This window comes from Sminthopsis crassicaudata, chromosome 2 (genome assembly GCF_048593235.1).
Source record: "Sminthopsis crassicaudata isolate SCR6 chromosome 2, ASM4859323v1, whole genome shotgun sequence".
Taxonomy (NCBI): domain Eukaryota; kingdom Metazoa; phylum Chordata; class Mammalia; order Dasyuromorphia; family Dasyuridae; genus Sminthopsis; species Sminthopsis crassicaudata.
This window is the reverse complement of record NC_133618.1, coordinates 524126105-524142430: the sequence shown is the minus strand read 5'-3', so window position 1 is coordinate 524142430 and position 16326 is coordinate 524126105. Positions and strand designations below refer to the sequence as shown.

The following is a 16326-nucleotide window of genomic DNA, read 5'->3' as shown; positions in this document are numbered from 1 at the left end:
GCTGAAATGCAATTTATGGATGTATGGTAAAGTTTTGAAGAAGGATTGCTAATTGTGATACAGACTCCAATGAGTTGAATTGTTTATCATTACCACATTGTTCTTAAAGGGAAGAGCATTGGAATGACCAATGTGTGGTTTCAGTGAGAACCATTTCATCAATATTTTGTTAACATATTATTAAAAAAAACTTTTCCCCTGGCATATGATGTTATCTTTACCTTAAATTATGTTTAATACAAATGACTGAACTGAAAAATTCTGTAACACAAGAATTCATATATTCTTCTGACCTATTTTTCTTCTTGTGGCCTTCATGGATAGCATGATTTATAAACTCATCATTCTAGAAAAACCTAAAATTTTAATATATATATATATTTTTTTTTTGAAAAGCAAAGTGTTTTGTATATTGCATTACTCGCCATCTAGGGGAAGGCATTGGGGGAAAAAGGGGAGAATTTGGAACACAAAGTTTTGCAAAGATCAATGTTGAAAAATTATTCATGCATATGATTTGAAAATTAAAATGCTTTAATAAAAGAAAAGTGTTTTGTATTTCATTTATATAAACATTCGTTCCTTGGTTCACACCAATGAATTGGCTTAGCAATTAGTTACTACATTTTGAGTCCAATCATTGAATCAATCGTAAATACACTTTGCTATAACCTCTTTACTTATATGGGGAAAGAGAGAATGTTTCCCAGTCTCTCCCTAAATAGCTTTAGATATACTTATTGCCTTTTTAGAAATATCAAAATATTATAACCCATATCCAAATAATCCATGCTTAAGTAAACTGAGTTTTTTTTCTTAGTGAAAGCCTCAAATTCTATGCAAATGCATGACATTAGGTTCGACAGCCTTTATTCAACCATACAGAAAATAAACTGTAGCTCATAAACAAGCAATCTAATTTTATCTCCAGTGAAACACTTTGGGTTATTAGATATCTACTTAGATTTTGCAGATAGGCTATTTTAATGCAGAAAAAGTCAAAGAGGAATAGAAGAGATTATATGAGGGAAATATTACTCTTGGTCTTAATCATAGGAAGATTAGTCTGGTGGTATTTATAAAAAGTGCATTGGAGCAGGGAAAGAATGGAATCTATGAGAATGAAGACTTAGGAAGCTATTTTGACAATCTAGGCAGATAGCAAGAAAGATTTTTACTAAAAGCTGGCAGTCAGAATAAAGTGGAAAGGACTGAGTTATTGAGAAGGTAGAATCAAAAGGACTTGGCATAGCTGACAGAAATATGAAAGAGTTAAAGAGAGTACTGGATTTGTTATCATAGGTTTTGGAATGAAATCCTGATTTTTTTAATTTACTGTTTTGTCTGTTGAATAAATGACCTTTTTGGGCCCCATTGCCCTCAAATCTTAAGTAGGATGGACTCAGGAAGAACCTAGTAAGAATTTCATGCAAAAAATGGAGGAAAAGTTTTAAAAATGAGAGAAGGACAGGATATAAGTGATTTTATACCTGCATATCCTGTGATTGAAAATATTGACTCTGTAGGTAAAAAAAGGAGAAGATATGCACCTTTAGATTTGAATAAAATTAAGGATTTGAAAAAAGGTTGTACCCTTTATGGGGCTACATCAGCTTATGTCAAAATGTTACTAGATGGTTTGTCTTATCTTGTCCTAACCCCGAATGATTGGAAATCCATAGCAAGGATATGCCTGGAACCTGGAGAAAATTTATTATGGCTTTCGGAATTTCATGAATTATGTAAAATTCAAGTCAGATGCAATTTGGAAATAGGAGTTAACACACAATTCACTTTTGAGCACTTGGCTGGTGAAGGTCGGTATGGAGAGAATTCAGAACAGACTGATTATACCATGACAATATATGAACAAATTGCTAAGGCTGCAATAAAAGCTTGGGGTGTCCTCCCTGGACAGAAAGATCGCGGAGAGGCTTTCACTAAAATACAGCAAGGTCCCAATGAACCTTTTGCAGAATTTGTGGGACGTTTGCAAACTGCTGTCAAAAGAACTATTGGAGAAAATTCAGCTACAGAAATAATGACCAGACATCTGGCTAAGGAAAATGCCAATGAGATTTGCAAAAGAATTATATGGGGATTAGACAAAGATGCTCCTTTAGAGGAGATCATAAGACGCTGTGCTACAGTGGAAACAAATGCTTTTTACACCCGGACAATGATGAACGTGGAAAGACAGGGTCCCTCCTGGCAAGGGCCTTCTAGAGAAATTCGGCGATGTTTTCAATGTGGAAAAATTGGGCATCTAAGAGCTCAGTGTAGATATGGAGATACAGTGAAAAGACAGGGTGAGAGAAGACCTAAAACCCCATGTCCAAAATGCAACAGAGGATTCCATTGGGCATCAGAGTGTAGAATAATTCAGGGAAATGGGATGAGGGGCCCAGGTCCAGGGCCCCAGGCAAAAAAGACTTGGGGCATGATGGCAGCTGATGTTACACCCAAAGAACCTTTAGAAGGCCAGGACTCTGATTTAATCAACCAGCAGAAAAGCAATCACATGGCAGAAAGGGATTACCTGATAAGTGAGCCAAAAGGCAATCAGGTTGCAAAAATGGATTACACTTGGGGAGAATACAGGCCTTTTAAACCAACAGGGCTGTGTCCAGTGCAAACAACTCCAATGTAATTGCCAGATGATGAGAAGAGATTTAGAAAGTGGTAAATAGAAGGTAATTCGATAGGTTAACTGCCTGGGAGAGAGGGTTTGCTTGTATTTCTTCAGCAGGAGAAGGAATCAGATGGGTGCCAACAAGTCATATTCGCCTTGTCCATCAGAGAGAGACAGAAAAAGAGAAAGACCTCAAAATAAAGGAGAAGATCTAAGAAACATCTTACACCGAAAGAGCATGGCTAATAAAAAGACTGTTAAAGAACTTTAAAACCAGCAGGAATCATTGGACTTCCTCACACAAGATGAGATTAATGGACAATGGACTTATGGACATTTATAAATTTTCAATTTATGATTATTTGATTATGTTATTTGTCATATACTTCTAGCATGTATTATGTTACTATGTTACTATGTGCTTATGTAATTTATGTAATTATGTGTAATACTTCCCATATTGATGGATTTATGTTTCAAGATCATGACTGTCCTATGTTCTAAATCAAAAGAAAGGGGGAGATTTTTTTCTAATCTTGTCATAGGCTTAGGCTGCTTCACAGGCAATTCTGTTTGTGTTTCTGCCTCTTCCCCTCCTTCTTCCTCCACCTCTGAAGGTGGGGTTGATGTGGGCCTGTCAATAATCTGTTCTCTAGGCAGGGTTGAAGCTTCTTCAAGAGAATCATACCATAATTCCTCATTTAAATCCTCTTGGTCTAGGGAAAGATCTTGATCTTTCCTTTTTTCCTCACACTTCCTCCTCTGTTCATTTTTAGAACTTTTCCTTCTTCTACAACTTGCTTGATAGTTTAAGGCTAATTGAACTATGTTGTAGATATAAAATACTTCTGCAGAAATTGAACGAGGCCCATTTTTTGCTTGAAATTCTTTCATTTCATAAAGAAATCGTACAGCAGCTTGAACTTGCCTTGCCTTGGATACTTATTGACTCAGTAATGCTATTCACATCATAGCTAGTCCTGCAGATGTACTATGCCCTTGCACTTGGTATTTAAAAGAAATGATAGACAACTAAATAGATTCAAAAAGGAGAGGAATTGGACTTGAAGGAGATACACAGAAGTGCATCTGTGAGAACCCTCCTTAGGGAGTCACATGGTTCCAGATATGGCACTAAATGGAGGCTGTGGTAGAGTGGGAAAGAATTCTTGGAGCAAGACAGGTAATTCAGAAACACAAAACAGCAATGGAAGGGAAATGGCAAAGTTTTTAGACTAAAGGGAACTGGAATAAGGGACAAGAGCTATAATGTGGAATGGCAAACCTATATCTTGTCCTTTATGAATATTGTTAGTTATGTGTATTCTATAAGTCTGGAAGACATTTTTATCAGTGACTTAGATTAAACATAGTTGTCTTGCATATACAATTTTCAGGTAAAACAAAGTTGGGAAGGACATGGAGACTCATAAGAGATAAAGTGTTATATTTGGATATAAAAATTACCTTTGCAAGTACAGAATGAGAGAGTTGGCTAGACAGGAGTTTGAAAAAGAGGTGAAGGTTTTGGTAAACTGCAGATCTTAAGTTACAATAAGAGAACCAGAGTATCCAGGTCTGGGAAATGATAGGCCTATGGTCCTTTTCCCTGCTTAACCACACTGAGAATATTGCATTTGGTTATAAGCATAATATTTTTTCAAAACATGTTTTATTAATTTATCTTTTTTTATATCATAGTCATATCATATAGAAATTCAAATAGTCCAATATAAATTATAGACTTGCCCAGGGTCACACAGCTAGGAAGTGTTAACTGTCTGAGGCCAGATTTGAACTTGGGCCCTCTTGAATTCAAGACTGGTGCTCTATCCACTGCGCCACCTAGCTGCCACTAAATTATAGATTTTTTTAGAGGGAGAGGTTATCCACTTTATTCTTCCACTCCAAAATGTACCCTCCCTTGTGAGATAAATTTGTAAAGGAGAATATTTGTAAAGAGCAATGCCTAATACATAGTAAGTGCTTAATAAATGCTTATTCCCTTTCTAGTGTTTTCCTTCTCTTGTGAGGAGAATAACAATCAAGCAAAAATATGTTATAATGATCAACCACATCTGAGCACAGTATTTTAGGAACAGCATTGATAAGCCATTGATAAGTGTCCAGAGGAGGGCAATCAGGATAATGGAGGTCTTCAGGTTTTTGTCATGGAAAAGAAATCTGTGAGAAGCCTAGAAGTGTTCTGCTTTGTTCTGGAGGACAGAACTATGAGTAATGGTTAGAAGTTGCAAAATTCAGGCTTAATGTTAGGAAAAATTTCCTTTACAACTAAGGTTATCCAAAATTATAATAATGGGTCTGTTGAAGTAAAGGGATTTAATTTCCCCTCACTACAGGCTGGATAACTTCACTGTCTCCTGTGACTCCAAGAAACTGTAGCATATGCACTGGCCATATCCCAATAAAACTGTCTCAGCAGATAAGTTGTAGGAACCAATATCCTCAAACATATCAGTGAATTGGGGAATGTCTATCCCAAACATGTGAAGACTTCTCCGGGGAGAAAAATGACATGAGAACAATTTGTTCTAGTGGTCATGAGGGTTGTTGAAACATATGCCAAGATCATTCACTGTATACCAGGCTGTCACTAGTTGTCTGGATTTTTATTCTGTCAATGGAGAGAGGTAGACAACAACTTTGTACAATTTTGTCTTTCTTGAATGCAATTCATGCACAAGTCAAGACATCATGACCAACAATTGAGGGAATTCTTTTGAATTTGAATTAGACTAAATGCATCTGAGTCCCTTCTATCTCTGTGATTCTGTCAATATAGGAGCCATCCAGTCCAAATTCCACATTTTTATAGATAAGGAAACTGTCTTATAAAGGGAAAGTGATTTTCCCAGGCTCATATGAGAATTAATTGCCAGAGCCAGGATTTGATATTTTGACCCTTAAATTCAGAGGTTTTTTTCACCATACCATGCTTCCTATCAGTAGATAACAAGCTTCATAGCCAAAATTTTAGTATCTATCTTCCCCTTTTGAAAATTGAGGTAAGATTGATTACCAACTGCTTTGTATGTCCTTGATATAAAGCAAGATTCAATTGATATATTCAGATTGATATAAATTCAAGATTCTTCATATATTATTGACAGTGCTCAACAATCATAACTACAGATTTTCACTTTAGATCCTGACATCTAGTTTACTGGACCAGATAACTTGAACTCATTGATACTAGTTAAGTGTTTTCTTGCCATCATTTCACTTATTTTGGGTTTCAATTTCCTTTAGATTTCTTTTATTCTTGTTTCTTAGTGTGAAGGTAATTTCTCTTGATAGAAAATCAAAAGCAGAATAGAATGTTTTTCTTACATCTTCATTTAGACATATTCATTCAACACAAGAATAAATCTTGTTCTTTCCTTGCTCTTTTTCTGGCTTCCAACATGTCTAGAAACAAAAACTTTTTTCTTAGGATTTATTTTAAATCTTAGTTCACACCTAAGTGTAGTGTAGACACTATCATCCACTATAGACTGTTAAGCATTATATAAGGAAAAATTATGAATTTTCTTTATTCTAGTCATCTAACAGAAATTTTTGAAGGGGAAGATTATTTTAGCTCTTTTAATGCCAGCTTTGGCAGTAGTTCTGAAGACATCTGCAAAGGTGTTAAGCACTTATTAACAGCCTGTCAGTGATACTAGATTAAAAAAAAAAGTTATGCAGTTCTTTGTGGCATTTAATCTGTATTGTTTTTCAGAACACATTACTTAGGAAACAATGGTGATAGTGAATTATTGAGAAATTAATTAAATTTTAATTTAAAGTAATAAATTTATAAGAATTGTATATGTAAGCAAGTTGGGAAATATATTAAGGTGCAAAATTCTTAGTAAGAATTTGATTAGATAGTCAAACTCTATAGTTTTTCTGAAAAACAAATTGCAACATGAAATCATGTAACTGGAGGCATTTATGTAATTTATGTATGGTGTTTGTAACATTGGATTTGGAAACACTGACTTTAGATGACATCTCTGCTAATTATGACTGTGACTTTGGGCAGTTCACTTAATCTTTCTGGGCTTTTATTTCTTCATTTGTAGAATGAAAAGTTAAGCTTGATGATCTCTAAGGTTTCTTTAAGCTCTAAATCTGTGCTTCTTCAAGCCTCTTCCAGATCTAAAATCATATACTGTTATATTTCTTTCATGAAATAAAGTCTTTCTAGTAAGAACCTGGGCAGTAAGGTATAATGTGTTTTAGCAAACACATGTCCATCCTAACAAGTGTTTTGTCTTTGTGTCTATGAATAAGACAGGGGATGGGAACTGTTCACCCCCAAATTCCCTCTGCATCTTGAATGAATATAATTTACTTTGTATACATACTTGTCTGTAGACATGGAATTTTCTCTCAATAGGCTGAAAATATCTTGAAGGTAAAAATGATTTTCGGTTTTGTACCTCTAGTTCCAGAACTAGCATAGTGGCTAGCATATTGTAAATGCTTAATAAATGTTGGATATCCGATTTTGTCAGAAAAGGTGTCAAAATCTAGTCCCTTTTAAGCCACAGTTAGGAAATGTTTTAAAAGCATCTTCAGTGGAAATAGGCCTTTTAACCCATGTTCAGGTTGAAGCATTGTGCCTGTTGAGTAAGACCTAGTTCCAAAAATAGTATTTATAGGAATATTAATAAACCACAGTATCTAAAAATATGCATCTCAAAGCTCTGCTTCCTCACATAAAACTCTTGAAAAAGAAATAGTTACCGCTACTTTATGGTGATATAACACTTCCATCAGTTAATTTGCAAGCTGTCTTCTTCATAAGTTAAAAATAACAACAGTATCAGGTTGAAGATTTGAACAATTTACTTTTAAACCTATTTAGTGCACAGTATATGCAAGCAATATTTAGGTTCCTAAAAACGTATGCCTTAAGTTTTTTCCTTTGTCTCTGGGCAAATTCTACACTGTTCCTAAGACAGAACTTTTTGGAAGATAATCATCCCACTATTAGACATAAAAATTTAATTCCAACGCTTGAAAAATTAGTTAATATTAATTTGTAAATTAATATGTAATCATAAATAGGAGTATAAATTATAAATTCTATTGTCTTCAAAGAAATTAGCCTAATTATTATTTTGCCTTATAGTTTGCCAGGGTTTGGATACCTGATCCTGAGGAAGTCTGGAAATCAGCAGAGTTGCTCAAAGATTTTAAACCTGGAGATAAAGTGCTTCAGCTACGCCTGGAGGGAGGCCAGGTAATGTTTTCTTTCTTTCTTCACCAGTCTGTAGGCTTTGGGTACTCTGATGTTTACTAGTTGTGTTATATTGGACGAGTCTTTTATCTGCATCTTCTTACTTCTCACCTATGAAATGAGTAGGTTGGACTATTACAGATAATCTGAAAAGATTTTTCTAAGCTATACATTCCAAGATATTATGTTGAAGAGGAGAAATACCAGAAACTAAAGGTTGTCATTAAGCTTGGAAAGACCACAGTGTGCTTAGATTAAGTTTGGAGTTTTACCTTTTGGGCCAATGTTATATATATATTTTTTTATCTTTAGATTGATATATAGTTATCAAATTATCTATGCCAATGAAGTACACATTTAACATGAATAATCCAAAATAGCAGGAAATTAAAAGTATTATATTGATTTGGGATACCTTATATTAATTTTACTTATGCTGATGCTAACACTGACATATAATACATACACTATTTAAAACTGGGTGACTAGAGGAATCCAGTCCAGGTTTAGATATTTATGCCAATCAATCTACACATATTTATTGAGGATTTACTATGTGAAAGGCACTGTAGAAAATATAAAACATTGATGTTATGATTTTTGCATTCAAAGAACATGTAGTTTTGGGGAATAGATGCATGAAAAAATAATTAATGTATAAAAAGTTTCAAAAAGCAGAAGTATATGGTTGATTGCCGATTAAATTTTATAAAGCTAATTAGTACTATGGAAATTCATGAGGAGGAAAAGACTGGATTTAAGATTGGGTAATATTAAAAAGATAAGGAGTGCAATGTTCTTGGCAGATAGAATAGTTTGAACAAAAACATAAGAGGCAGGAAACCACAAGATGCATTTGGCTTCATGGCTTACTAGTCCTATCAACTTTTCATCATGTCAAAAGATGCCAGGAATAGTCAGTCTCATGTTAGAAATAAATAAGGATTGGAAGCAATAGATGACTTCCATCAGTAGTACTAAGTTAGAAATAGAGGCATATTTTGTCTTAATTTGAATAATCCATACAAGTGTTGTCTCTTCAAATTTTAGGATTTGGAATATCACCTAGATCCAAAGACAAAGGAGCTGCCTCACTTACGAAACCCTGATATCCTTGTGGGTGAAAATGACCTCACAGCTCTCAGCTATCTTCATGAACCTGCTGTGCTCCATAATCTAAGAGTTCGTTTTATTGATTCCAAGCTTATTTATACCTATTGTGGTAAGTGTGTGTCCCAGAATATCTTTTGTTTTCATAAAACCATGAAACATGTTAGGCATAAGAATATAGGTTAGAGATTATTTTTAGGGGAAAGGAAATAAAATAACATACAATTATTATTCTTTTTATTATATTTATATATACTAAAATACATATTATATATGTTATTATAAGGCAGTCTTAATTGTTTTCTTCAGTCATATCACATCGTATTATGAACAGCATTATGAAATAAGTTAAATAAATTAGGAAAACTTAAATCTTAAGTTAAACTTTAAGTTTAATAAAACTGCACTCAGACTTTGGGACATCCTACTTAGTACTTTGTCATTCTGGTCTAATTGTATTTAACTCTATTTTTGCATCTTTCTTCAACCACTGTATATGGTTTTTTTCTCCATTGTTAACTTTTTGTTTACTATTTTCCTATGACCTCTCCTCCATTAATCTTCAGAGAAACTTAAAATAGTTATAGAACTTCCATTCTCTTCTCTCTGTGTCCATTGCCTTAGTGAACTTTTCTCAGCTTTCATCCTAAATAAAGAAGATTAATAATCTCCTTATACCATCTGGTAATGAGTCACCCACAGCCTTAGCTATCTATATATGTTAATGCCAGAGACAGGTACTCTCAAATAAACTTTTTATGATGCATTTTGTGAAAATAATATACGAAGTAATTAAGACAAATTCAGTATTGCAGAATAGGGAACTATTTATTATTGGGTGGGTGAGTTATTATGGGTAGGTATTCATAATATAATCTATCTAGTTTCTTCCTATTTTAAATAATTATTCTTACTAACCAGGAGCTAATTTTGGTTGTTTCTAGCTGTTCATTGGGTGCAAGTTGCATTATGATTGTCAAGATCTAAAACCTAATCATTCCCTTCTAGTTACAACTCTAGGCTATCCTTTCTTCTTCATTCTCATTACACCTTTGAATTTCATGATACCCTTTCCCTGCATGTATCAACCATCAAAAGGATAGAAAAGAAAGCTTGCACTGAAGTGGTCACAATAGGAAATAGAGATAGAGGACATTACTGAAGTAGAATTGATTCATCTTGGTAATTGATTAGATATGAGAAGACAGAAAAGTAAGAGTCAAAGATAGAACAAAATAATATAAATCATACCTAAGCAATAATAGATCTTTTCTATAATATGCCTGTTATGAAATCATAAAGGTCTATATAAAGATCTCCAATAAAGGGAAACTCACTGACTTCTACTCAGATAATAGAACAAGATTTTATTATGTGACCATCACATACCACTTGCTGTCCTTGAAGATAGGAATACAAATATAAAATTAAGACAGACCCTGTCCACAAGGAGCTTACAATCTATAGGTAAATATGACATATCCACTTGTTAATTAAAAAAAAAAAAGGCTATATGCAAAATATACAGTGATGGGTTGAGGGAAGGGGGATGTGGGAGGAGAAATAATTCATAGAAGTCAAGAAAAAGCCTTTGATCATGGGGAAATTCTTAAGCCTTTACAGGAGCTATTTTAAATAGCTCTCCAAGAGAAGTTGGAATTTCAAGTGATGAAAGATGCCTATCCAAAGGAAACAATTGATAGAATGTCACTTATGGGAGAATTTGAATAAGTCAGTTTGGTTAAATTGTAAAATGAATGTGGAAGAGTAATATGTAATCACCTTGAAAAGATGGGCTTTAAATGCCAAACAGAAGAATAAATGCAGGTCACTGGAGCTTCTCAAGTAGAGGAGTTACATACAAAGTCAAATCCGCATTATAGAAATGTAAGTTTAGTTGCTTTGCAAAAGACAGATTGGTGAGAGAAGAGTCTGTTCAGATGGAGATCAATTAAGGAACTATTGCACACAGTTCAGATCAGAGATGAATGTATGAACTAGAGTGGTTAAGGTGTAAGGAGAGAGAATATGTTGGAAGAGGTGGAATGTTCAAGAGGATTTCACATGAGTTAAAATGAAGAGTGAAGGTTTATTTCTAGATCACAAAACTTGATTACTTGAAGAATGGTAATATTGTTGATAGAAATAAGATACTTAGGTGGGGTGGAAGCTCATTTTACTTTTGTAGAGTGCTAATTATTAGAAAATTTACTTTCTTTTTTCTACTCATTGCTTCTAGTTCTACTTTTTGCTAACAAATTGTCTTCTTTATCATAAGCCTTCAAATATTGAAAGGTTGCTAGTTTGTCTCCTCCTAAGTCATCTATATACCTGGGAAAAACGTCTCTGTTCCTTCAAGCAATTTACAAATGACATATTTTTCAGTTCTCTATCCTTCTCTGAACATAGTTTGTTAGCAGACAAAATAAATATGATTCCCAGAAATAGATAAAATACTTAAGCTGTAGTTTGGCCAGGGAATTTTTCAGTGACATTGGAATCTCTTTTGTTTTCTACATGGCTAATATAAATATAACTTTAGGTCACATAACATTTTGGTTCTCATGTCACATGATGTAAGTATGTATTACACCCAATACTCAAGCTTTTTCTAAAATTTGAAGTCTTGTCTACCAGGTTTTTCTTTCATAACATATCAATGAGCAATTGATTTTCTTTCTTCTTTTGTGTTTATATTCTGTATCACACAATTACACTCTGTTATATCAATAAATAATGCAATCTTGATCTTTAGTTTTTTTCTTATGTGTATACCTTATTTTGTCACCATGGTATATTATAAATTCCCTGGGATCAAGGATATTTTTTGTCCTTTTTTTTAAAGGAGAAAACAGTGTGATAAAAGTAGAAAGGGTTGAGGTTGGGGTAAGGAACTTAAGTTTGAATCATATCTCTGGCTGTTACCAGTTATAGGACCTTAATTTTCAAATTAAAATCCCTTAATTTTCTGTGGACCTTAATTTCTTCATCTGTAAAGTTGAATTAATAATACCTGTATGCTTAACTCATAAGTTATTCATCAAATCAGATGAGGCTATTACATATTTATCTATATATGCAACTATATTATATATATATACATATATATAGATATATGTCTGTATGTATGCATGTATATTTATAATGCTTTTCATACCTTAAAATGTTTATGTTAAATACTGATCCTTAGTGCCTAGGACAGTTCTTTGAGCACATAGTAGGTGGTCACCATAAACTTATTGGCTAATTATTAGTCTATATATTAATATGTGAGTGTAATATATGTGTGTGAATGTGTGTGTGTGTTAAGGAAGACTATATTATGGAGAAATGGTCAATGAGAGGAAGAATTACTGGGAATTATTTCCATCCCAGGTGTCTGTAATATATTAATATCTAAGAGAGGAAAGGAAGTTGCTTAGGATTCTCAAAGTAACTTCAGTCGCAATATTGCCAAACTCTAAGAACTCTGATAACACTAGTGGATCTTTTAACTCTGTTGCTTAGACATCAATGATTCAATCAATAAGCATTTATTAAGTTCTGCTCTGTATTAGATAATGTGCTAAACATTGATTGAAATACAAAGAATAAAACAATTGCCTATCTTAAGGGGAAGGCAAAAATTACACACATAAATATAGATATAGATATACACATAATAAATATAAAGAAAATAAATGCAAATCAATAAAAATAAATAAAGTAGTTTGAGAGAAAACTATCAGGAGCAGAGGAGAACAGAAATTACTTTGTATGGAAGGTGAGCTAAATCTTGAAGTAAGAGGAATTCTTTAGAAGATGTAGCAAAAAAGGACAATAAGGAATAGAAAGATAGGAAGACAGCTGGGAGAGAATATTATCAAGAAAAGCTAGAGAGGAGAGAGGAACATAGTGAATGATCATGCCCAGCATTTCAGATAGGTAAAGACTTAGGACTACTGAGAAAATGTTATTGATAATTATTAGTTATTAAGTTATTGACATTAAAGTATCAATTAGTATTAAGTAATTGGTTATTAAGAGATCATTGTTAATTTTTGATAGAACAGTTTCAGTTAAATGAAGAGAACAGAAATCAGATTGTAAAATTTAGAGAGTATTAGGCAACTAGTATAGAAGACTTTCTCAAGAGAATAGATAAATAGAATGTACCTAGTAGGGATGGTTATATCAAATAAGGATTTTTTTTTTTTAATTTAAGGCAGCAGGGAGTGAGCTAATTGAGGAAGATATTGAAGATGAGAGAAATTAGAGGTAATAGTGGGGGGCAATCTGCTAGAGAAATAGGAGGGGATGGAATCAAGGATACATGTTTAAGGGCTTATTTTGGCAAAGAGAAAGCTATATTGCAATGTGAGATTGAATGAAGGAGGAAATAGTGGAGGAAGATGTCTGAATGATAGATGGAGGAGTGTTATCAGCAAATGTCCCAATTTTTTTTTTTCCTCTGAAAAGTAAGATTTTCAGTTGAGAGGATGGGAGTGACATGGAGGGCTTCTCTAGAGTATAATGTGAGAGACAACTACTATGTTAAAGGGGCTTTAAAAAGCTAGATAGAGGAATTGACACTTTGTTTTCCCTGGAGGCAATAAAGGATCACTGGAGTTTACTGAATAAAGAATGACACTGTTAGAGCTGAGATTAAGTACTATCATTTTAGTAGAGTGGTGTTATATTGGTGTTATATTGGATCTATATCAGAGTCCAAGGTAAAAATGGCAAAATTCTACATCTAATTAATTGGGGGTGAGAGAGAGTTGAATCAAGAATATCAAGGTTATGAACTTGAAAGATTGGGATGATGGTGGTTCAACAGAAATAGAGATTTTTTTTGGGGGGGGTGGGGGCAAGATAATGAGTTTTGTTTTAGCATTAAACATGTAGAATTTGAGATGACTATAGGACACCCAGCTCAAAATGTCCAATAAACAGTTTATGAGGTAAGACTGGAACTCAGTCTGTAGAACTGAATATATAACAATAAATCAGCTGCTTATAGATAATTAAACCCATAGAAGCTGATAAGGTCACCAAAGGAAACAATATAATGAAAGAATGAATAAAGGCACAGGGCACAGCTTTAGGGTACACTGACAGGAATCAGAGATTTTACTATTAGCAAAGTAGATTTAGAAAAGTAATTATAGATTATAGTGATTATATTATATATATTATGTAGATTCTATTATGTATATTAATATATAGATTATAGAGAGGGAAAAGAGAATATTCAGAGAGGATAGTTGACAATTAGCAGGTAAGAGAACCAGAGAACCATCATTTAAGTAAGAGACTTCAGGTAACTTTGGAAAAAAAAAGCATTGTTGGTTGAGTGCCTTTAGGCATGTTGTACTTCTAATCAACAGCTCATGAATAGGAAAGGAAAAGGAGAACCACAAGCTATTTAGAAATCAGAGCTATTTAGAAATAGATAGTGAGGTAGGATGAGGAATTCAAAAGTAGAGAATAATATAGAATTGAAGATTGAGAAAGGAAGGTTTGTAGTCTGAGAAAGTATTGATTGGAGATCTCTCAGCTAAGAATAATTTTAAGAAGGGTTGAGACAATAAGGAAAAAATGGAATGATAGGAGCTATGATCAGAGTCATGACAATTTTTTTTTTTTAATTTCTTTTTGGGGGATTGAATTGAATACAAAATAAAAAAATAGAAAAAAAGAAAAAGGAAAATAAAATATTGTAATAAATAATTTTAATAATTATTGTAATAATTGTAATAAACAATAATTGTAAAAATTGTAATAAAACAAAACAAAATATTGTCATGTGTCTTGCATAACATCAGGGATGATTCAAATATATAATAATAAATTTTCATTTCAAGAAAGCATATATAATAATGAAAGAGATTATGTTCATAATTGTCCATTTCTTCTTTGCTTCCTTGTAGATTAGGTTGTTGTTAGATCTCTGCTATGCATTTTAATTTATTCTTTTCCCCCTCTTTCATCCTTCCTTTCCCCTAAGCAGATTAAGCACAGATATATTTATATATACATATATTTATATATAAATGTGTGCACATATATATTTATATATTCACACGTACCTACAGACCCACACAATATGCATATATATGTATATATATACTCAAACATAAACTTACATGCATAATATCCACATATAATCAGATAAATACATTAAAAATTATATATATATTTATATATGTGTGTGTGTGTGTGTGTGTTACCCACATACAAGCATGCATCTAAAACAGTATTAATGTGGCTTATATATAATGTAGATTTTACTCTTGATTGAGTCTTCAAGTTTGATTTTTGTCTTAAGATCAATGATTTCTAGCCCTACTGTTTTTTTCCTAACTCTAGTCCCCTTTCTTGTAGTGTTTGTGTATATCTCTTGTTTTCCTATCCCTGTTAACTTTTCTACTTTAATTCTGCTACTTAACTTGCCTTATTATTACATAACCTTCCCCCATCCATTTTTTCCTTTGTCAGAGTTTTTCATCAGGGAAGTAAAATACTTGGAGAAACTCCTGAAGGGTGTGACCATCCTTATATGAAACTGAAGCAGAGTGAATAAATAGGTCATGGCATTTAAGGAAACTGAGGAATTTGGGGAGAAAGGAATTTGAGAGTTGCTGATATTCGAGTATCAAGGCAGAATTTTAGGGAATAAATGAAGACAGTAAATCATGTACTGAACTTCTTAAGTAGAGGAGGAGAGCTGTTCTTTAACAATTTTCATGATCTAAATTGGGTGGAAATTTTTAATGAATTAAATTTCAAAGGCAGAAAGGTTGCTGAATAGTGATGGTAAAGGAGAATCCAAAAGGCAGTACAGGGCAAGAAGTATTCCAAGTATTGTATAAGCTACAGAATATAATTATATAAGCAAGGGATATTTCAAATCTGGTTATATAAGCTTTATAGGAATATATGATTTTATCAGAAATCATATATTTAAGGAATCATTCAGGAGATATAGATCCCTATATATTGTACTTTCTTTAGAGTTCCTTTTCTTTTTTAGACTTTAAATGTATATTTTTCAACTCTTTCCAAGTGATGCTATATGACTGTGTCATTGCTCTGCATTTCATCTTCTCATTTTATTTCTCTGACCATGACTTTGTCAAGATGTTTGAAACTTGTCTTGAGTGTGCTAAGAAAGAAACAGACACATTTATATATGAAAGAAATGTGGATTAGTTCAAACCTTTTGGCAATGGGGCTGACTGGCAGGGCACAAGACCTCATACTTGGCCCTTCAGTTTTTAAGACCAGGAAGGTTTGAAATTAAAATAAGACTTTGAATTATTTGAGATTTTCACTATATTTCTCAGATGCA

At 33.1% G+C, this 16326-nt stretch overlaps 1 protein-coding gene across 4 annotated transcripts in view; it reads left to right on the top strand.

Annotated features, from left to right (window-relative positions):
• The window catches only part of MYO5A (myosin VA), a 182440-nt gene that overhangs the window by 48748 nt on the left and 117366 nt on the right, over positions 1 to 16326 (top strand). For all 4 annotated transcript variants that reach the window (XM_074294534.1, XM_074294533.1, XM_074294532.1 and 1 more), the window contains exons 2-3: positions 7776 to 7886; positions 8934 to 9105. In XM_074294534.1, coding sequence (XP_074150635.1) covers positions 7776 to 7886; positions 8934 to 9105 — 283 coding nt within the window. The remainder of the gene's footprint in view (positions 1 to 7775; positions 7887 to 8933; positions 9106 to 16326) is intronic.